This window comes from Bufo gargarizans, chromosome 4, assembly GCF_014858855.1.
Source record: "Bufo gargarizans isolate SCDJY-AF-19 chromosome 4, ASM1485885v1, whole genome shotgun sequence".
Classification (NCBI taxonomy): Eukaryota; Metazoa; Chordata; class Amphibia; order Anura; family Bufonidae; genus Bufo; species Bufo gargarizans.
The window spans coordinates 153,725,418-153,747,469 of NC_058083.1; the positions used below are offsets into that span (position 1 = coordinate 153,725,418).

The 22,052-nt window shown below is 43.7% G+C and overlaps 1 protein-coding gene across 1 annotated transcript in view; it reads right to left on the reverse strand.

Annotated features, from left to right (window-relative positions):
- Positions 1 to 11,000: 11,000 nt before the first annotated feature.
- The window catches only part of LOC122935987 (ankyrin repeat domain-containing protein 65-like), a 40,641-nt gene continuing 29,589 nt past the window's right edge, over positions 11,001 to 22,052 (reverse strand). Inside the window, exon 3 of the mRNA XM_044291962.1 lies at positions 11,001 to 13,095. Within this exon, the coding sequence (XP_044147897.1) occupies positions 12,658 to 13,095 (438 nt within the window). The 3' untranslated portion in view covers positions 11,001 to 12,657. The remainder of the gene's footprint in view (positions 13,096 to 22,052) is intronic.

The following is a 22,052-nucleotide window of genomic DNA, read 5'->3' on the forward strand; positions in this document are numbered from 1 at the left end:
GCAGGTCCATAGCTCATGGAATAAATCAGTCCTTTGCATCTTTACTTTGGACAGTCGGTCCTTTGCACTCAACTTTGGACAGTATGTTAGTCTGTCCGGTTTCTCTGTTGTTGGGGGGAGATTAAAGGCATAAATGGCATTGTGCATGATCCTAAAATGCGCGTCCCTCCACGTTTCATTTAAGATGTGGTTTCTCATCGCCCACCAACCCTTTAATATTTTCTCTTCCACCTCTTGGTCCTCTAACAGTCTAGCCCAGGTTCTGAAAGCCTGCTTAGGCAACCCACCTCCCAGAGTTTCCCTAACCTGTGTATACAGACATGATATGGACTGTGGTCCTGCCCCTCTGCACAATATTTTATCAAAAGCATTCTTTCTGGTCTCCTTTGGAAGGGATTCAGCCTATAAGAGTCTATTGTTTCTTGTCGTGTTAGCTATCTACCGTCCGTTTCATGCATTAGATGTGCTGCTGTCAGTATCCCCTTATCCCTCCATTCCTTAAATAGTTTGTTGTTCTTTCCCTGAGCAAAGTCAGGGTGTTCCCATAAGGGCAGATATTTGGATACTCTCTGGCTAAGGTGAAAGCGCCTCCTGAGAGCCCTCCAGGCCGCCCAAGTGTGTCTGAAGAGAATAGAATTTCTCAGGCGTAGCGGCAGGCCCTTCATGCTCGTATGCAATAAGGTACAAGGGATCAAAGGGTGCTACCAAGGTTTTCTCCAGGTCAAAGTCAGAATAGTAGCTGGTCTCCCTTACCCAGTCTATTATATGTCTGAATAGGCAGGACAGGTTATATAACCGAACATCCGGCAGATTAATGCCACCTTTGATTTTAAGTGCCATTAGCTTTCTGATCCCTATCCGAGGGCGTCTGCCTTTCCACAGAAAGTGGGTTATTTCGCTGTGCAGTTTGGTAATATCCGTATGTTTTGATTAATAGAGGCAGGATAGAAAGAGTGTAGAAAAACTAATCATTTTGATTAAATGGACTCTCCCCAGAAGGGATAAAGGAAGTCCCTGCCACCTTCTCAGTTCCTGCGATATTTTATGGAACAAAGGTGTATAATTTAATCGGTACAATGAATATGCCGTATGCCCCAATCTGATTCCCAAATACTTGATGGCGTGCTCGGCAACTGGCATGCCATACAGGTGCGTCCCTCGCTCATCAGAATTGCTTCCCCGGCTAAGGTACATAAGTGTGCATTTCGCCACATTTATTTTAAAGCCCGAAAAAGAGCCAAAATTTTCTATTTTTTTCCAATATCTTTCAGGCTTGGTACAGGAAGGGCCAGGAGAGAGATGAGATGAAAAGAAAAAAATGAAAAAACAAAGGTCCTCCACATCAGGAACCCGCAAACATATTACCCTTCAGGTAAAAGCCCCATAGCACATAAAACATGAGTTGTCAACGATGCGATCTTAGTTGCTCTCTCGCCGGCGTCTTGGAGGTGTCCTTATCCCGCTGTCCCTGAGAAGATGCATTAGCAGTCGTGGGCCTCTGCGACAGTCTGGATCCTCCGTTGTTCATAGTTACGGCCTCCTCACTATCCCGAATATAGTGGCCTTGTGCAAAAAAGGCTTCAGCATCCTTAAGAGAGTTAAAAGTTTTGTAAGATCCATCAGCACATCGGGCCCAAAGTAGTGCCGGGTAAAGCAGCTGAAAGCGTATTTTTAGGCCGAAGAGAGAGGTGCAGACCTCACTGAACGCCCTCCTTTTCTACGTTACTGCTGCTGAATAATCATTGAAAAGTATGACCGTGGAGCCCTGAAATGTGAGCGTTTCTTTCCGAGCCCGGAATGTCCGCATGATTTCTTCCTTGTCTGTCAGTGAAGTCTAAAAACTTTATAATTACTTGCCTTGCTTTAGGCGTGTGGTCTGATTGACCCTCATCACCCCCTTTGAACTCGTTCCACTCTGCGCGGGAAAGATAACCCCAGGGCTCTGGGTAGCTCTGACTCACAGATACAACGTAGTTCAGGGCCCTTTATGTTCTCTGGCAGCCCCACCATGCGCACATTGCTGCGCCTGGAGTGATTCTCCAGATCATCGATTTTATCAGTAAGTTCACCGATTGTGAGTTTCAATGCTGAAATAGATATTCTGCTGCGTTCAATCTTCTGTACATGCTGTGCGCTGCTCTAACTCGTCTAGTCTGTGCTCCTGCAGGTTAAATGCTTCTGGCAGGTCATTCAGTGCCGTCTGTACCGTGGCTGAAAGGGAGGCTTTTAAGTCAGAGGCTAAATGGCTTGCCACTTCCAGGCCAAGTTTTTTAAGGTCCTGGGGTGAGAGGGCATTTGTATTAGATAAGTCCTCCTGTGAGGAGAGCGGCAGTCCGACTGGTCATCTCACCGGCTGCACCTCTGCAGATTCGAGTGCGTCCGCCGCCATCTTGCCATGTGCCGGCCTCGGGGCCTGTGTCCTCTCCTTCTCCCATACTCCTCCTGCTCCTGAGCAGCTATCTTTCCATCCGCGGCGTGTAACAGCTCCAGTTCGGGTGTGATTTAGAATGTAATGCGCGCTGATCTATAGGTTTAATGGTAATTCACAGCGATATGGACAATTTGGATGCAGTCACATACCATATGACTAAATTTTAGATTAACTGATTGGTGGACCTAGGTCCATGTATGTCTTGTTTTTGTTAATAAATAATCTTGTACTTCTATACAACACCAGATAAGTGAGTGCCCTCTACCATATCTATTTTGTTATACTGCTGTTTTTCTTACCGTGGGTAAGTCACGGAGTGTGCACCTATACCGTAGATCTAGGTCAGGTTGAGCCACCATTATCTCTATTATTGTTGCTCATTTTATTTATTTACCAAAACATATTCAAGATACAGTTATATAATCAATATAGGCATAACGTGCAGACTCTGTGCTGTAATATGAGGGAATTCACATCCTAATTTGGAAGAAGTTTCGGAATTACAGCTCTAATAAATCTAATATTACAGCTTTAATATGTAGCTGCCTCTTTCAAGGGACCAAAGGTAATTGGACAATTATCTCAAAAGCTATTTAATGGGCTATTCCCTCATTAATCTATAATCAATTAAGCAGGTAAAAGGTCTGGAGTTGATTCCAGATGTGGCATTTGCATTTAGAAGCTGCTGCTTTATGTGGTCAATAACATGCTGTCAAAGGAGCTCTCAATGGGAGTGAAATAGACTATCATTAGACTGAAAAAAAGAGGAAATACATCAAAGAGAAAGCAGAAATGTTAGGAGTGGCCAAATCAACTGCTTGGTACATTCTAGTAAAAAAAAAGAGCTTAGGAACTCAAAAAGGCCTGGACGTCCATGGAAGACAACAGTGGTGAATGATTGCAGAATGCTTTCCATGGTGATGAAAACCCCCTTCACAACATCCACCCCCCAAGTGAAGAACACTCTCCAGGAAGTAGGTATATCAGTATCAAAGTCTGGCATAAAGATCCTTGGGATAAGTCCTCAATAACAGATCGGCGGGGGTCCGACACGTAGATCAGCTGTATGAAGGTAAGGCATGTGCGATGCCCGTGTGTCATCGCCCTTTTCTCTTCTTGCTCACCATAGACATAGCAGCAGTGAGCAGGAAGAGAGAAAGGAGATGGCATGCGCAAACTGAGCGTGCCTTCCCTTCTTACAGCTGAGGGTGCCGGGTGTCGAACCCCCGCCGATCTGATATTGATGACCTATCCCGAGGATAGCTTATCAATATTACAATCCTAGAGAACCCTTTTAATCAGCCTCAAAAATAGAAATGCCAGATTAGACTTTGCCAAAACATCTAAAGAAGCCACCCCAATTCTGGAATATCATTCTTTAGACAGATGAAACTAAGATCAACCTTTACTAGAATGATGGGAAGAAGAAAGTATGGCGAAGGCTTGGAACGGCTCATGATCCAAAGCACACCACATCCTCAGGAAGAGAATTGTGGACTTGAACAAGTCTGGCTCAACTTTGGGTGCAATTTCAAGATACCTGAAGGTGCCTCGTTCATGTGTACAAACAATTATGTGCAAGTACAAACAAGATGGGACTGTCCAGTCATCATACCGCTCAGGAAGGAGACAGGTTCTCTGTCACAGAGATGAATGTGCTTTCTTCCATCATGTGCATATCAATCCAAGAACAAAGGTAAAAGACCTTGTGAAGATGATGGCGGAAGTTGGTAATATTGTGTAAATATCCACAGTGAAACGAGTACTGTATCAACATGGGCTGAAAGACCACTCTTCCAGGAAGAAGCCATTACTCCAAAAGAAACATAAAAAAGATATATTAATGTTTGCAAATGCAAAGGAACAAAGACCTACAATTTTAGAGACATAGAACTTTTTGGCCATAATGACCATTGTTACGTTTGGAGGAAAAAGGGAGAAGCTTGGAAGCCTTAGAACACCATCCCAACTGTGAAACATGGGGAAGGCAGTATCATGTTGTGGGGTTGTTTTGCTGCAGGAGGGGCTGGTGCACTTCACAAAATAGATGGCTTCATGAGGAAAGAATATTATGTGGAAATACTGAAGCAACATCTCGGAAATGGGTCTTCCAAATGGACAATGACCTGAAGCATACTGCCAAACCGGTTACAAAGTGGCTTAAGGATAACAAAGTCAATGTTTTAGAGTGACCATCAAAAAGCCCTGATCTCAAGCCTATTGAACATTTATGGGCAAAGCTGAAAAGGCAGGTGCGAGCAAGGCGACCAACAAACATGGCTCAGTTACACCAGTTTTGTCAGGAGGACTGGGCCCAAATTCCGACCAACTATGGTGAGAAGCTTGTGGAAGGATATTTAAAACGTTTGACCCAAATATAAATGAAATGTATGTAAACTTTTGACTTTGCAGAAAGTAATAAAAATGCCTTGAAACATTCTCTCTTCTCACTCATTATTCTGGCATTTGGCAAATAATAATTATGGAAATTCTAATTGACCAAAAACAGGAAAGGTTTATTCTGATTTCATGTCAGATATTGTCTTTTTATATAGTGTGTGTAAACTTCTGGTTTCAACTGTACATACACAGAGGCACTTGTACATACATACATACATAGGGGTGTACACAGGGTCACACAAGGGCACACACAAATAAAGATGTTTACATACCTACACCAGCCCAGCCTCAGTGTAATGCTGAGGAGAGATGGCTCCTGTGCTACTTGTTTAGTTGGAGAGCCACTGCTACAACTGGAAATGCACCGCACATGAACCCCCTCCTTCCCAAGTTAGTGCACCCTACAGAGCACATATGGTGGCTGTCTACCACTCAAAACAAACTTCACATGCCTCCTCAGAACTTGCATGGCTACTGCAGGCCTCCAAGAACATTCTTCAAAGTGCTATAGTTAGTACCCAGATGAAAGTAGCTTCTAAGTTAGTTGATCTAATTAAGTTAATCCTTTGATTAGTAGTTTGGCCTGCCATGGCCCCTTGAGAGCCTTGGGTCCTGGGCAGCCACCCAAACCTCTCATATTATAATCTGGCAATGGAAGAAAAGTATGGAGCATGATGAACAAGGCAGAACTTGTGTAGTTGTGTAGTAGTAGCAGCAACAGCTCAGTATGGAACCCCATGGACAAGGCAGAAGATGTGTGGCTGTATAGATGTAGTAGAAGCAGCAGCACAGTATGGAACATGACAGACAAGGCAGGAGATGAGTGGTTGTGGGGGTAATAGTTTGGCAGTAGGGGTTCAACAGCAGTACAGTATGGAATATGATGGACAGGCAGACAGCACCAGTAGCATCATTGAACTGGTGATTAATAGCCATTCTGCATTGTCACTAGCGGTAGATCTCTTCAGTGGCACCATCTGGAGGTGTGTGAAAATCCTCAGAGATCCATGCCTAATTTATTTTCACAAATATAATGTTTTTCAACGCTTGTGGAGAACAATCTTGCATGTTTCAAAATGACAATACCACTGTACAGTTTACTGTGTTACACTGGCAGCCTGTGTCTGCCACTGTCATGCCTTCCCAAGCAGGCATGGTTGCCGCTCCACTTACCCTGTGTCTGTCGTAGTTCCAGCACTCTGGCAGCAAGCCAGAGCACGGCCTGCTGGATCCGTTTAACGTAAATGTGAACCTACCCTAAATCTTCTCCTGCTCTGTGAGCTGCTGCATGTTTGTGTCCAATTGCTAATCAGCTGCTTCTTTATATATGTGTTTCCTTTAGTCTTTGCCTGTGCAGTAGGACTCTAAAGAGGGCTCACAGTCCATATACAACTAAACTTGGAATTTTAGGTGTAGCAGACGTTGCGGAGAGCCGTAAGATGGGAACAGAGCATATTTTGGTAAGATGACAATTTTGCCTCCCTTTTGGAAATGGGTACAAATCCCCCCCCCCCCCCCAAAACATGGCTATACAATAGTCCTCTCTTTATGCTAATGATTGACTTGTCAGCAAGTAAGCAATGAAGCATGCAGCTTGCCATGCTCACTAGAGTGCCAAAAGATATTAAATTCTTGGACTGCCGTGGTTGGTCTTGGTCAGAGCCAGCATCATCATCATGATCATTGGCTGTGCCTGTGAAAACTCCATGTCTCCTCCACCACCAACTCCTCCTCATCCTCCTCCACTTGTTCCTGCACATGTGGGTCCCAAACAACCACATGGCAGCGAGTAGGATGTGAAAGTGTTCTTCTTCCACCATCCCTTGTTGCATTAATGTGAGCATTTGCTGTAATATAAACATCTGGTGGATGATGTAGTTGAAGTCGCTGCTGTCCCTGCTCACAAATCAGGTGGTCTCGTTGAAGGCCCTGATTAGCTGTCACTGCTTGAGGTCAAAATAACACATAGAAACATAGAATGTGTCGGCAGATAAGAACCATTTGGCCCATCTAGTCTGCCCAATATATCTGAATCCTATGAATAGTCCCTGGCCCTATCTTATATGAAGGATAGCCTTATGCCTATCCCATGCATGCTTAAACTCCTTCACTGTATTTGCAGCTACCACTTCTGCAGGAAGGCTATTCCATGCATCCATTACTCTCTCAGTAAAGTAATACTTCCTTATATTACTTTTAAACCTGCTCCCTGGTGTGGTCAATGATATAATCAGTGACCACTTTACACTGCTTGTAGGGACGGTCCAGCAGATGCAAGGTTGCAGATCAAGCATTTCAAAGTTTGCCTGTTCTGTTGCTGCTAGTTCAGGAGGGTGTTCTTAGCTACATAAGAATGGCTAAAATGCACACACGCTTTCCTGAACATGATCAGCACTTTCGGCAAGCTGCAGTCCATTTAAAAAAAAAAGTTGCACCACCAAATTTATGACGTTCATGGCATACAAGGAGCATGTGTTATATTCACCAAATGCCGCACAGCCACTGATTTTCATTGATTATAGTTGGTAGGGAGATTATCCAGCAGAAAATTTGCTGCTTGATGAACAGCTACTGATTTGCTGTGTGGCCTCTCTCACCCAGGCTTATCAGTTGAAAGACAACATTGCAATGCTTCAGCTTCCACATATGAAAGGAGGGAGGAGGAGTGGAAAAAACATTCTGTCTTGTTTCTGTTTGGGATGGGAAAATGTCCATTGAGGAGGATGTGGAGGAGGTGGATAAGCGTCTGGCAGGGGCGGACACAGACAGCAGAGGACCCCTGTGCAAAGTATGTATCTGGACCCCCCTACCCCCCAAAAAAACTACCCATACAGATATAAATATATACGTGCAAAAAAAATAAAAAAATATTGATAATATAGGTCAATATGTTTATATTTTTTTTTCATACTAGGCCACGCCTTTAACTCCTCCCAAGGCCAGCACATAGTAGTAACGCCCACACTATGCCCCCTTCACAGCATTTATGCCCAGATATGTGCCCCTTCACAGTAGTTATATCCAGATATGTGCCCCTCACAGTAGTTATGCCCAGATATGTGCCCCTTTACACCATCTGGAGGTGTGTGAAAATCCTCAGAGATCCATGCCTAATTCATTTTCACAAATATAATGTTTTTCACCGCTTGTGGAGAACAATCTTGCATGTTTCAAAATGACAATACCACTGTACAGTTCACTGTGTTACACTGGCAGCAGAGGACCCCTGTGCAAAGTATGTACCTGGACCCCCCTACCCCCTGAGTGTCTGAGCAACACTTTTATAACCCATATGCTTTTTGTGATCTGCAAATTACGGATGACGTCCATGTGCCATGTACCTTTTTTTTTGCAGACCCATTAACTAGCCTGCACGTTGGGGACCAGTATAGGACATGTCAGATTTTCTATCCTTTGGGGAACAGACATAAGGATGCAGAAAGCAAATTACTTCTATATGCTTTCCATATCCGTATGTCCGTTCTGCACAAAACAGAAAATGTGACACATCCTATACTTCTCTACAAAATGCAGACTGCAGACCTATTTAAGTGAATGGGTCTGCAAAAATATCGATAAATGGACCACATACATATCTTGCCGATCCACAGACCGCAAAATAAATGAGTGTGGGCCAGGGCCAGTCACAAGAGGGCCAGAGGGGGACAGGGGTGATGGGTGTAGTAAAAAAAACATACCAAGTGTCAAGTTCAGTGTCTGGCAGGGACAGTGGGCACAGGGGCCACCTCCAGTCCTTACTTTCTCCTGAGTTGCTGGTTTGCTGCAGGCCTCACACATTAAGCACCAACTCTGAGGTACTGAAAAGCTAGGAGAGGACCAGATGTGGGTGAAGCTACCGATGGAGGGCTACCACCATCACTAGACGGGGGCTGAGCTGCCGCCATCACTAGACGGGGCGGAGCTACCATCATCACTAGATGGGGGCAGAGCTACTGCCATCACTAGACGGGGCGGAGCTACCGTCATCACTAGATGGGGGCAGAGCTACCGCCATCACTAGACGGGGCAGAGCTACCGTCATCACTAGACGGGGCAGAGCTACCGTCATCACTAGACGGGGCGGAGCTACCATCATCACTAGACGGGGCGAGCTACCGACACCGTGAAGTGGCTCAGCACAGGCCTGGCTGAGCTCATTTCAAACTCTTCATGGCTGCCCCAGTGCCCCCCACACAGCAGGACTCGGCTGTAAGGAGGCAGGGCGATCACAGATACAATTCAGGACGGGCTGCCCAGGCCCTGCTGCTCAGAGCTGTGGACGGCACAGCATGTCCTCAGACTCAAGACAGTGAGCCGCAGATTGCCATGGGGGCCCCTTCTACATGCTGTATGGAGTTATGAATGGTTAAGCTTGGAGCGGGCACTTCTCTGCTTCACCATTAGAATCAGCTGTCTGTGCGTCCTGTGGAGGGCCCTCTCCCACGCTGGGTCCCTCTGCAGCTGAACCGGCTGCACAGGCATAATCAGACCTGCACTTGGTGTCAGTACCCCCTGGCCTTTTTGCGGTGGTGCACTGTTGCTACTATTGTGCAAAAAACATTGACCCAGTGGTCTATGAAAGACATGTCCCTGGTGATAATTACTGCTCTACAATGTCAATGGTGGCGTGCACCCTGCCGCACAACGACAATTCCAAGGAGCAATCCTTATTCTCCATCCATCATGTGAGAGTAAGAGGCAGAGATGGCTTTTTAGAACTGCTTGAGAAATAATAGCAACAAGGTATGCTCCATCAAGGATGAGCACATGCCATCAATTGCCTAAAGGCAGTAGAATCAACTGGTAAGTGGTATAGCAGCAACTGCACTGGCAGCTTGGCCAGGTGCGAGTTCAGTTGGCATACAAGCGGATTACTGGGCCTGTATTGTTGTTTTCTGATCAAACATTCTGTTATGGATGACTGATGATGGAGTGGAGGCGGAGTAGTTGGAACATAAAAAGGAGTAGCTAATGATAACAACAAGGACTATGTGGATGTCCCTTGAATAGGCTGTTTTTTCTTTGGCTGTATTGCTCTTTAATTTTGTTCTGCTTGTCTATTGCAGGATAAAAATATACACTCGAAGCTAATGTGAAAACAGACTAAAGTAAAATCAAATCAAACTAGTATGCATTTGAAGAGTGCTACAACTTCTTGAACACGAGTGGAGCAGTGACACTAGTCTGCTGTACGAGGCTCCCCGATGTAAATGCTGATTGACACCCACAGCTGCCTGAAAGCATTGTAATTGGAGGCTGCACTCAAGATGCCACCTAAGAGATTATTGTACGTTCAGTTCATTGCATATTGAGACCATCATAAGTTAGGGTATTGTTGGACTGTACATAACTCATTCATATTTACAGCCTATGTACAAACTTGCTAGCCGGAGCTAGATTCCTCACTTTTCACAAAGATGACCAGTGTAAAATGCTGTGATTTTCTTCTCCTTTAAAACCTAGAACCTAGTGAAAACTTATGTGTATAAAATGGAATTACCAAAATCATGGAAATCACTTTTTCGTCAATCCTATATGAGGACCTTCATTATAATGTTTGGAAAAAGTAAACACCTAAATTAATACCAATAGGCCAAGGTTTGGTATGTACATAGTTTTAATGTTCACGATGCAATCCAGCTTCCTATCAGCCCAGTCATCTGTATACTGAGCACTAATTTACTTTAATAGCCCAACAGGCAGAACATTTTGTAATCAAGTTGTGAGTCAGAACCTAATTACAAAATGTTCTCAATGTTACAAGGTGTGATGTTTACAGAGTGTCAATTGCTTTCTTGATCCCTCGCACTCTACATATAAAAAACATAATAGTAAAAAACATAGTAGATACTGGTCATAGTAGAAACAAATGGTATTATAAATATTTGTAATGGTTTTCTCATGCAAGATTCAACACTGTTGGGATTTATGCATATGGTTTTCAGTTCTGAGTGGTATGGGGCAATAATATACATTAAAGGGGTTGTCCGTCTCTCTTCCTGTTCACTCCTGCTGTCTCATAGACATACAGCAGAGAGCATGAAGAGAGAAGGGAGACGGCATGTGCGCACTGCAAGCACCGTCTCCTCAAACAGCTCATCAGCGGGTGTGTCAGGTTTCGGGCCCCCACCGATCTGATATTAATGACCTATCCTGAGGATAGGTCATCAATATATAAAGCCTAGACAACCTCTTTAAAGTGGTTATATGGGAATATGATATTGATGGCCTGTCCTCCTGATAGGTCATTAATATCAATTGGTTGGGGTCCGATTCCTAGCACCCTGTCCGATCAGCTGCCTCAAGAGGCCACTGCACTCACTAGAGATCCAGTGAGAACTGCAGCCTCCTCATGCTTACCAAGCACAACACTGATCACTTGATAGGGACTGAGCTGCACCTAGGCCACATGACCATTGTATAATGATTTCACTGGCCTAGGAAGCGGCCGCAGCTCACAGAGCGCTGCGACCTCTTCGAACAGCTGATCAGTGGGGGAGCCATGTGGCCTGGGCACAGCTGAGCCCCATTGAAGTATTCCCAAGTCACTAGCCTGCAAGGAGCAGGGAGAAGTCTGCGATGCTACTGCGAGCTCCATTGCCTTCTCAAATAACTGATTGATGGGGGTCCCGGGTGTCAAACCCCTGCTGATTAGATGCTGATCACCTATTCAAAGGATAGATGATCAGTAAGAAAAAAGTAAATAACCCCTTTAAGGAGCACTGCCACTCAAGCATACCTGGAACATGAAGACTATGTTTGTCATCCCCACTTATTTCAGATCTCATATTGGATCCATACACACCATATGGAAACATACAGTAGAAAATATATTATCATACAGTACCGCAGATGCAGATCGATACTGAGGCTTTAGGCAGGGTTTATACATAAGCAGTTTCTGACATGTTGTTAATAGTTATCATAAATGACAAGTTATAGGACCAGCAAACATTTGTAAACTGATCAGCTTGTTCTAATGCCCTGTGTAGACAATGTGAAACCTGCCCTCAAGCACCAAACTGAACTGGTGCGTTTTGAGTCTTGATGAAAATATGTCCTAGGATGATGTCTGTTCGGTCCAGGTAATGCGATCCAGAGAGTGGTGGCTTCATGGCTCCAAATGTGTTAATGTGTTCTGTTAGTTCCTGGGTAAGGACGGTGTAGTCATGATGACGGCAAGGGGTGTGGGGTAGCAGTAGTTCTTTTAAGTAACTAAGACCTAAGTTGCAATAATGTGCACACCAAACAACATTTTAAACCCAACCACCATAGTAATCATAACACGTCCGAGTGAAGAAAAGTCTTTACATACAGATTTCACCCCATACATTTCAAAAGGGGAAATCTGCAGTGAAAATCCAAACAATACCGCACGAGAATGAGCATGCTATAGGTCCTCGGCCATTTCTGCTACATGTGAATTTGGTTTTGAAAACTCCATCCGCTTGAAATGTGACGTAAATTGCTGTAGATTTGCAATGCAGAATCCACATCACAATTTGAGACAATTAGGCTGTGTCTGAACATGGCCTTAAAGGGAATGGCAACAATGTATGTTTCTACAACTGGAAATCACTGCTGTAACTATTGTATCCCAGCTATGTCCAGCACAAGGAGTCGTCCCCTAGTGGATTCTTGTTGGAGCAGCACTCTGCTTGAATCAGTGCCTAGCCATAGCTGGAGAGCTAAATTGACCATGTTATTTTTTTCAATAGTCTGTTTAAGGCATTAAATGAATTTACCAATTATTAAAAGCATATTATTAACATACACACATAAAATATATTGAATGGACTCTATGATCTTTGATATTACAGTTGTTTTTAGCATAAATTCATTCCACCCATGTTTAAAATGTTAAGAATATCCTTGTAGCTGCCTTGTACCGCCATGTCTGTAGCAGATTCATTCCACTTGGTTTTAATACAGGGATCAGCCCCGCACTCCTTCAGCGTTTTCACCACATGAGCGTGCCCTCTTTCTACTGCCAGGTGAAGCGCTGTTTTTCCAAGCCAGTCCCTGGCATGTATGTCTGCTCCATGCTGAAGTAACCTGGAACATACCCCACTGTGCCCCCTATAGGCAGCATGGTGTAAAGCTGTTAGGTTTACTGAGTCGTTGCAGTTAACATCAGCTCCTTTGTGCAGTAATAGTTTTACCATAAAAGCATGACCTCGCCCCGCAGCGCGGTGTAATGGAGTGAGCTGGTTGTCATCCTGTGTATGCACAAAAGCACCTTTTCTCAGCAGGAACTCCGCCATCTGAAACAGTAATTAAATATTATTAATATCTTTGCATCACAGAATTTCTATAAATTTTAATACTCTAATTTACTATAATATAATTTAAGACTGCTGATCCAATTGCTGTGGACCCCAGCAATCCCAACAATGGGGGTACCATTCCCCCCGATCTGATGGAGTTGCAGTTTGGACTGTACTCGCCTATCTCCAGCAGTCCCATAGAGAATGAATGGAGCAGCACGATGCCCAACCCGCCGTTCCATCAGATCGGAGAAATGGGACACCCATTCTTGAGATCATGGGGGTCCCAGCAGTCAGACCCCCAGCAAACACATAGTTATCCCCTATCCTGTGTATAGGGTAACATTTCTAAACTTTGCACAACCCCTTTAACTCTGGCCTTACATGCCTTGAGCACCGATGGGAAATGGGGTTGCATAGATGTCTATGTACTTATCTCATATATTGAAATCCCTTATGAACAGGCTATTGAACTAACATTAAACATAGAAAAGAATCAGCAATAAAAAAAATGTAATGTTAAAAGTTCCTCCAAAGGTCTTATATGACCTTATGGGGGCACAAAGTGTAAAAAAAAAAACAATAATGAAAACAATATAAGAAAAAAAAGAATGCCTCCACTAGTCCAAACCACATCTTTCAACCTCACCCCTGTCCACTGTAAACTATATACCCCCTATGACAATATGACCGTCAGGTAAAGGGAATGCAATTTAGAAATGTATTTTTAGTTGCACCGTGTGCTATTAGAAAACAGTTGAACAGTTACATTTTCCCTGGTCAGAAAATAAAAACAAAAACTATTCTAATTATACGGGTTCTCCAGGAATTAAGAAATTGAACATATTGAATTATTACTTACTATAAATATATTCCCAAATACCTTTCATTATTTATAATGGCGTGCTTTGTCTGGGGAGAAATCTTTAGGAGAAATAAAATGTCCGCCATCCTATTAGTAACTTCACAACACTGAGGTATAGAGCTGCTTCACCCTCCTCTCTTCTTTACTTGTCAGGGATTATGATCCTGAATATTGTTGATAAGATCTTCAGCTGAATGAAGTTCATGAGGTGACATGAACTACAGAGAGGACGGACAGGACAGACTGTGGTAATGGAGGCTGCAGGGGCGTAGCTAAAGGCTCATGGGCCCTGGTGCAAGAGTTCAGCTTGGGCCCCCATTCCCTCAGTGCATTGTGGCCAGGGGCAGGGAAGCACATAGCCAAATTCTTGACCTAACCCCTTCCCTCCAGTCAGAAGTGTAACTTGATCAGCATGCACTTTCTATAATGCCATTGTCTTCTTATGCGGCACAAGGGTCTTTGGCCCTCTCAGGCTCCTGAGCCCGGTAGCGACTGCTACCTGTGCACCCCCTAAAGCTACGCCCCTGGGAGGCTGCATACAAATGCTGCTGCTCATTTGTCACATCCCCACCCTCCTCTGCACTTCATGTCTCCTCATGAGCTCCATTTCTACAGAGATTCAGCTGAAGATCTTATCAGCAATATTTAGGATCATAATCCCTGACAAGCAGAGCAGAGAGGAGGGTGAGGCAGCTCTTTACCTCAGTGTTGTGAAGTTACTTGTCCCTCTGGGTGATTAGGACAGGTTTTGTGTGTGCTAATAGGATGGTGGCCATTTTGATTCTCTTAATGACTGCTCCCCAGACAAAACAAACAATTATAACTAATGAAAAGTATTTGGGAATATATTTATAATAAAGTAATATTTAAGTATTTAAATTTCCTTAATTTCCAGAGAACCCCTTAAAAAATATTTTAATAATAGAATAGAAAAAAAAATGTACGGCATTTGAAGTCAAATGTTCTAAATAATAAAATAAAAATGAAAATGTGTGAGCTCAGAAAGGGGGTAAATGGCCCAGTCTTGAACTGGTTAATGTTATGAAAAACCTGGTTCATGGTTTCTGACACTGTGCTGCCACCTGGTGGCCATATACATGGTCTGAAAGTCAGTGGGCAATGGATTTATCATGTTTGTTGTGATCTCAGTAATGAGACAATAAAACATTGCGCATTAAACAAACACAATGTGTACCATCATTACTCAAAAGACTAGCACAATGTGCCCTTCATTGTCAGGTACGTTACTAAGTGTTCTCATCCTGTAAGAACTTCATCGCCGACACGTAATTGTAATTTCCCTGTAGGAGAATAGATACAAACATATTTCACACTAGTGTCAATAATAGCAACTGTTTCCCCAAAACAAGTGATGGTGGGAAGTTCTGTATAATTATCTGTGTCTTTGTAGTAGACAAAATGCTATTGTCTCACGGATTGTATGCTTCATGTAATTATGCACTTTGTATATCACTGTTTCCCAGCCATGGTTCCATAAAATCTGGTTCTGGTTCCCAATTAGACGGTAACATTTTTACAGTAATGATATGGTAGCTATTGGGGCTCTCCTGGAATGGAAAGGGGTTCCTTGGTAAAAATGCAGTGACCTACTAGGCCACAGCTAGTGGTAAAAGTGGAATATCCTATGATAAGTTAGGTGATGTGGTATATTCCTAAGATTTTGCATTGTTTTCTAATATTTTACATAGTTGTAAGGTCCCCTTACATGGGACGACAGAGCAGCAGATTATCGGGAAGGAAGTGTTATGGCTGTCATGGTCTGGTGGTAGTGGACCGTGACACTTTTGCTGTGCGTGCTTGTTGCTGGTGGCAACGTGTTATTAGCATGATTTTACACTTTCCCTTTAAGGCTGGTGTTCCTTCCCATTTTGGTTTGTTTAGGGTTAAAGGAGTGTGCAAGGTAAAGCTGGGTGAGGCCTCATGGCTCTTCTTATACTGGAGTTGTGAGACTAAGGTTAGTTGTATGTCTGCCTTTGTATGAGTAGGAGCTTTGCTCCTCTCTGCATGTGTCACAGTTCCGTGAGGGCCTCCCTGTGGAACATCAAGGTCTTTGGCAGGGCCGTCTTTAATATTGATTGGACCCTGGGCAAAAATTTACTTGGGCCCCCTGGATCCCGCCTTCCCCCACCTTAGCAGGCAATTACGCCCTCCACCACAACACACACACAAAAAATCCACACATGTGGTAGAGTCCAGTGAATGACTGTAAATACTTCCAGTTCTGAAGACTCCAGCGGCTCAGGATCAGTGCTCTGGGCTGGAAGTGGGCACCGCTCTGCAGGAAGGAGACCAGGGATCGGCTCACCCTAGTGTTACAGTGCACCCCAGCACCCCACGGTATGCAGTATAGCACCCTATAGTATACAGCACCACACAGTATGCAGTTTAGCACCCCACACTATACAGTACCCCACAGTATATAGTAGAGCAGTATAGCAGCCCACAGTATACAGCACCTCACGGTATACAACACCTCACTGTATACAGCACCCCAAACTATACACGATACAGCCCCCCACACTATACAGTACAGCAGTATAGCACTCCCCCCCACTATACAGGCCCCCCCCCCACTATACAGGCCCCCCACAGTATACAGCCCACCACACAGTATACAGCACACCACACAGTATACAGCACCCCACTATACAGTAGTTTACAGTATATTAACATAACAGCCCCTGTCACCTTTTTCTGATGTAATCTTTACACAAAAAAGCTCCTCAGTTAACTTCTACAGCACTCAGTAGGACCTGTGATGATCTCATAGCCATGTGACCAGTAATTGCTAGGTTACTGGTCACATGGTAATGATGTCATTAAGGTCCTAGAGCAAAACTCATTAAGGTCCTAGAATTAAGATCATTAACACAGTACGATCATGATGCCTGTGTAGCCGACAGCCTGACACCCGGGGCAGTAGCTAGCAGGGCTCAAGAGGCAGCTGCCTTGGGCCCCCCAGGAGCAACTGGGCCCAGGGCAGCTGCCCCTTTTGCCCCTTAGTAAAGACGGCCCTGGTCTTTGGCAATGTCATCCTGATGTTTTCCCGTGTCCCCTTACCCTTCCTCACCTGTTTATGATGTTTGGTGTGGGTTTATGTACAGGGTGTTTGTTGTATGTCATTTGGTGTTCCATGTCTGGTCTATTTGGTGTCTGTAGCCCAGCATGGTTGTTTGACCACTACCACCAGACCATAACAGCCGTGACAGGAAGGGTTCCTTCCCGTCAATGAGCTGCTCGCTGGTGGAGGAGACCGCTGCATCAGGGGCCTAGCTATAGGGGAAGCAGGGGAAGCTGCAGCTTTGGGGCCCTGACCCAGAAGGGGCCCATCCGGGAGGAGGAGGACTAAAGGATTTGGTCAGGGCCCCCTCAACAGTATTACACAATGAAATTATATACAGTGACAGTATAGACAGTGTAGGAAACGGATGGAACAGTTGCCGGCCCTGATCTGAGAGAGCGATCTTTACTAGTCACAGGAATGGGGGCGGCATGAAAGGAAGGGGTCGCTAAAAAATTACTGTGAGATAGAGCCCCATTCAAAAAATTTGCAGTGGGGCCCAGTCATTTCTAGCTACGCCACTGCGCTGCATTTACATTTTCATACTTTTACCGCTCGTTTCTCCCCATCACATTGGGTCACTACAAAAAGCTTGTTAATTCTTGTTATGTTGTGGTTAAAGTAAACCTCTTGTTTGTGTGCATTGTATAATGTCAGATATTATAGTCTTTTAAAGGGGTACTCCGTCAGCAATGCTGCAGTACCCAGCTCCATCCCCTACACAGTGAATTGAGCTATGTAGTTCCTGTGCCTATTTCCAGTGCTGGGGCTACTGTAGAACAGCTGATTGGCGGGGTGTCAAGAGTCAAACTCCCACCAATCTGATATTGGTGACCTATCTTAGGATACTCCATCAATATAAGCCTTTTAAGCTATGTCAAGCTGTTTCAATGCAAACGTAGTGGGTCCCAGCTTTTCAGGGTGGTGAAATCTTTGCTTTTCCCCTAACTTAGGTAAGCAGATTGAATACAGCCTACTTTATGGCATCTAGTGAGATGGATGGGTGCTGATGATCTGCGTTCCAAGCGTAAAAAGAATTGTTTGTGTATACAGAAACCCAGCACAGAAGATTGTTTGATCCTGAAAAACCTGTACCTGAGGTGAAAGGGATTTTCAGACACTTAGTTTAACCCCTTCCCGAATCTTTAAAGATGGTGCCCACTCTGGAGCACAGAGAGCGCTAAAGTCTGCACTAATGACAACCTTTAACCTCTAAGATGTTGTGGTCAAATGTGACCATGGCATCTGAAAGATAAAAAAAAAACTGGAAGCATGCTTTACGGACAGGAACCCCTCCCCCTGTTGAGATCAAGGAAGACATCACATTGCAGTAATAAGCAAGGCTTCTAGGCCTGTTACTGGTATATTTCAATTCAAGCCTGCAGGTGGCAGCGCTGTATTGGAATATACCGATCTTTGTATATTCTAATGGATAAAATTCCATTACTTTATACAAATTGCAATCTAATGATTGTATGTTGGGGCCCCAAAAAAGGGGAAAAAAGATATATATATATATATATATATATATATATATATATATATATATACACACACAGTACTGACCAAAAGTTTGGACACACCTTCTCATTCAAAGAGTTTTCTTTATTTTCATGACTATGAAAATTGTAGATTCACACTGAAGGCATCAAAACTATGAATTAACACATGTGCAATTATGTACATAACAAAAAAGTGTGAAACAACTGAAAATATGTCATATTCTAGGTTCTTCCAAGTAGCCACCTTTTGCTTTGATTACTGCTTTGCACACTCTTGATGAGCTTCACGAGGTAGTCACCTGAAATGGCTTTCACTTCACAGGTGTGCCCTGTCAGGTTTAATAAGTGGGATTTCTTGCCTTATAAATGGGGTTGGGACCATTAGTTGCGTTGTGGAGAAGTCAGTTGGATACACAGCTGATAGTCCTACTGAATGGACTGTTAGAATTTGTATTATGGCAAGAAAAAAGCAGCTAAGTAAAGAAAAACGAGTGGCCATCATTACTTTAAGAAATGAAGGTCAGTCAGTCCGAAAAATTGGGAAAACTTTGAAAGTGTCCCCAAGTGCAGTCACAAAAACCATCAAGCGCTACAAAGAAACTGGCTCACATGCGGACCGCCCCAGGAAAGGAAGACCAAGAGTCACCTCTGCTGCGGAGGATAAGTTCATCCGAGTCACCAGCCTCAGAAATTGCAGGTTAACAGCAGCTCAGATTAGAGACCAGGTCAATGCCACACAGAGTTCTAGCAGCAGACACATCTCTAGAACAACTGTTAAGAGGAGACTGTGTGAATCAGGTCTTCATGGTAGAATATCTGCTAGGAAACCACTGCTAAGGACAGGCAACAAGCAGAAGAGACTTGTTTGGGCTAAAGAACACAAGGAATGGACATTAGACCAGTGGAAATCTGTGCTTTGGTCTGATGAGTCCAAATGTGAGATCTTTGGTTCCAACCACCGTGTCTTTGTGCAATGCAGAAAAGGTGAACGGATGGACTCTACATGCCTGGTTCCCACTGTGAAGCATGGAGGAGGAGGTGTGATTGTGCTTTGCTGGTGACACTGTTGGGGATTTATTCAAAATTGAAGGCATACTGAACCAGCATGGCTACCACAGCATCTTGCAGCGGCATGCTATTCCATCCGGTTTGCGTTTAGTTGGACCATCATTTATTTTTCAACAGGACAATGACCCCAAACACACCTCCAGGCTGTGTAAGGGCTATTTGACCATGAAGGAGAGTGATGGGGTGCTGCACCAGATGACCTGGCCTCCACAGTCACCGGACCTGAACCCAATCGAGATGGTTTGGGGTGAGCTGGACCGCAGAGTGAAGGCAAAGTGCCAACAAGTGCTAAGCATCTCTGGGAACTCCTTCAAGACTGTTGGAAGACCATTTCAGGTGACTACCTCTTGAAGCTCATCAAGAGAATGCCAAGAGTGTGCAAAGCAGTAATCAAAGCAAAAGGTGGCTACTTTGAAGAACCTAGAATATGACATATTTTCAGTTGTTTCACACTTTTTTGTTATGTATATAATTCCACTTGTGTTAATTCATAGTTTTGATGCCTTCAGTGTGAATCTACAATTTTCATAGTCATGAAAATAAAGAAAACTCTTTGAATGAGAAGGTGTGTCCAAACTTTTGGTCTGTACTCTATATATAACATATCTCCAAAATAAACAATAAAAAAATAAACATAGTAGTATTTTGTCCACAAGCACCCATATTATTAAAATGTATCCTATTTAGTGAACGGCATAATGGAAAAAAATGTTTTTATTCCAAATGAAAGTGATTGGTTTCCAGTGCTTTATTTTTATATTTATTGTAATGACATTGTAGGCATAGGTATGACCTTTTATCCCATATTTTATTGCATAGTGAACACCGTAAAAGAATAGCATTTTTTTCAATTCCACTACATTTGGAATTTGTTTCCAGCTTCCCACTACATCATATGCAATACTAAATGCCATTAGAAAGTATATACAATATACAGTCGTGGCCAAAAGTTTTGAGAATGACACAAATATTAGTTTTCACAAAGTTTGCTTCTAAACTGCTTTTAGATCTTTGTTTCAGTTGTTTCTGTGATGTAGTGAAATATAATTACACGCATTTCATACGTTTCAAAAGGCTTTTATCGACAATTACATGACATTTATGCAAACAGTCAGTATTTGCAGTGTTGGCCCTTCTTTTTCAGGATCTCTGCAATTCGACTGGCATGCTCTCAATCAACTTCTGGGCCAATTCCTGACTGATAGCAACTCATTCTTTCATAATCACTTCTTGGAGTTTGTCAGAATTAGTGGGTTTTTGTTTGCCCACCCGCCTCTTGAGGATTGACCACAAGTTGTCAATGGGATTAAGATCTGGGGAGTTTCCAGGCCATGGACCCAAAATGTCAATGTTTTGGTCAACGAGCCACTAAGTTATCACTTTTGCCTTATGGCATGGTGCTCCAACGTGCTGGAAAATGCATTGTTCTTCACCAAACTGTTGTTGGATTGTTGGAGAAATTGCTGTTGGAGGGTGTTTTGGTACCATTCTTTATTCATGGGTGTGTTTTTGGGCAAAATTGAGAGTGAGCCCACTCCCTTGGATGAGAAGCAACCCCACACATGAATTGTCTTAGGATGCTTTACTGTTGGCATGACACAGAACTGATGGTAGCGCTCACCTTTTCTTCTCCGGACAAGCCTTTTTCCTGATGCCCCAAACAATCGGAAAGAGGCTTCATCAGAGAATATGACTTTGCCCCAGTCCTCAGCAGTCCATTCACCATATTTTCTGCAGAAGATCAATCTGTCCCTAATGTTTTTTTGGGAGAGAAGTGGCTTCTTTGCTGGCCTTCTTGACACCAGGCCATCTTCCAAAAGTCTTTGCCTGACTGTGTGTGCAGATGTGCTCACACCTGCCTGCTGCCATTCCTGAGCAAGCTCTGCACTGGTGGCACTCCAATCCCGCAGCTGAATCCTCTTTAGGAGACGATCCTGGCGCTTGCTGGACTTTCTTGGATGCCCTGAAGCCTTCTTAACAAGAATTGAACCTCTTTCCTTGAAGTTCTTGATGATCCTATAAATTGTTGATTGAGGTGCAATCTTAGAAGCCACAATATCCTTGCCTGTGAAGCCATTTTTATGCAACGCAATGATGGCTGTACGCGTTTCTTTGCAGGTCACCATGGTTAACAATGGAAGGACAATGATTTCAAGCATCACCATCCTTTTAACAGGTCAAGTCTGCCATTTTACCCCAATCAGCCTGACATAATGATCTCCAGCCTTGTGCTCGCCAACATTCTCACCTGAGTTAACAAGACGATTACTGAAATGATCTCAGCAGGTCCTCTAATGACAGCAATGGAATGCAGTAGAAAGTTTTTTTTGGGGATTAAGTTAATTTTCATGGCAAAGAAGGACTATGCAATTCATCTGATCACTCTTCATAACATTCTGGAGTATATGCAAATTGCTATTATAAAAACTTAAGCAGC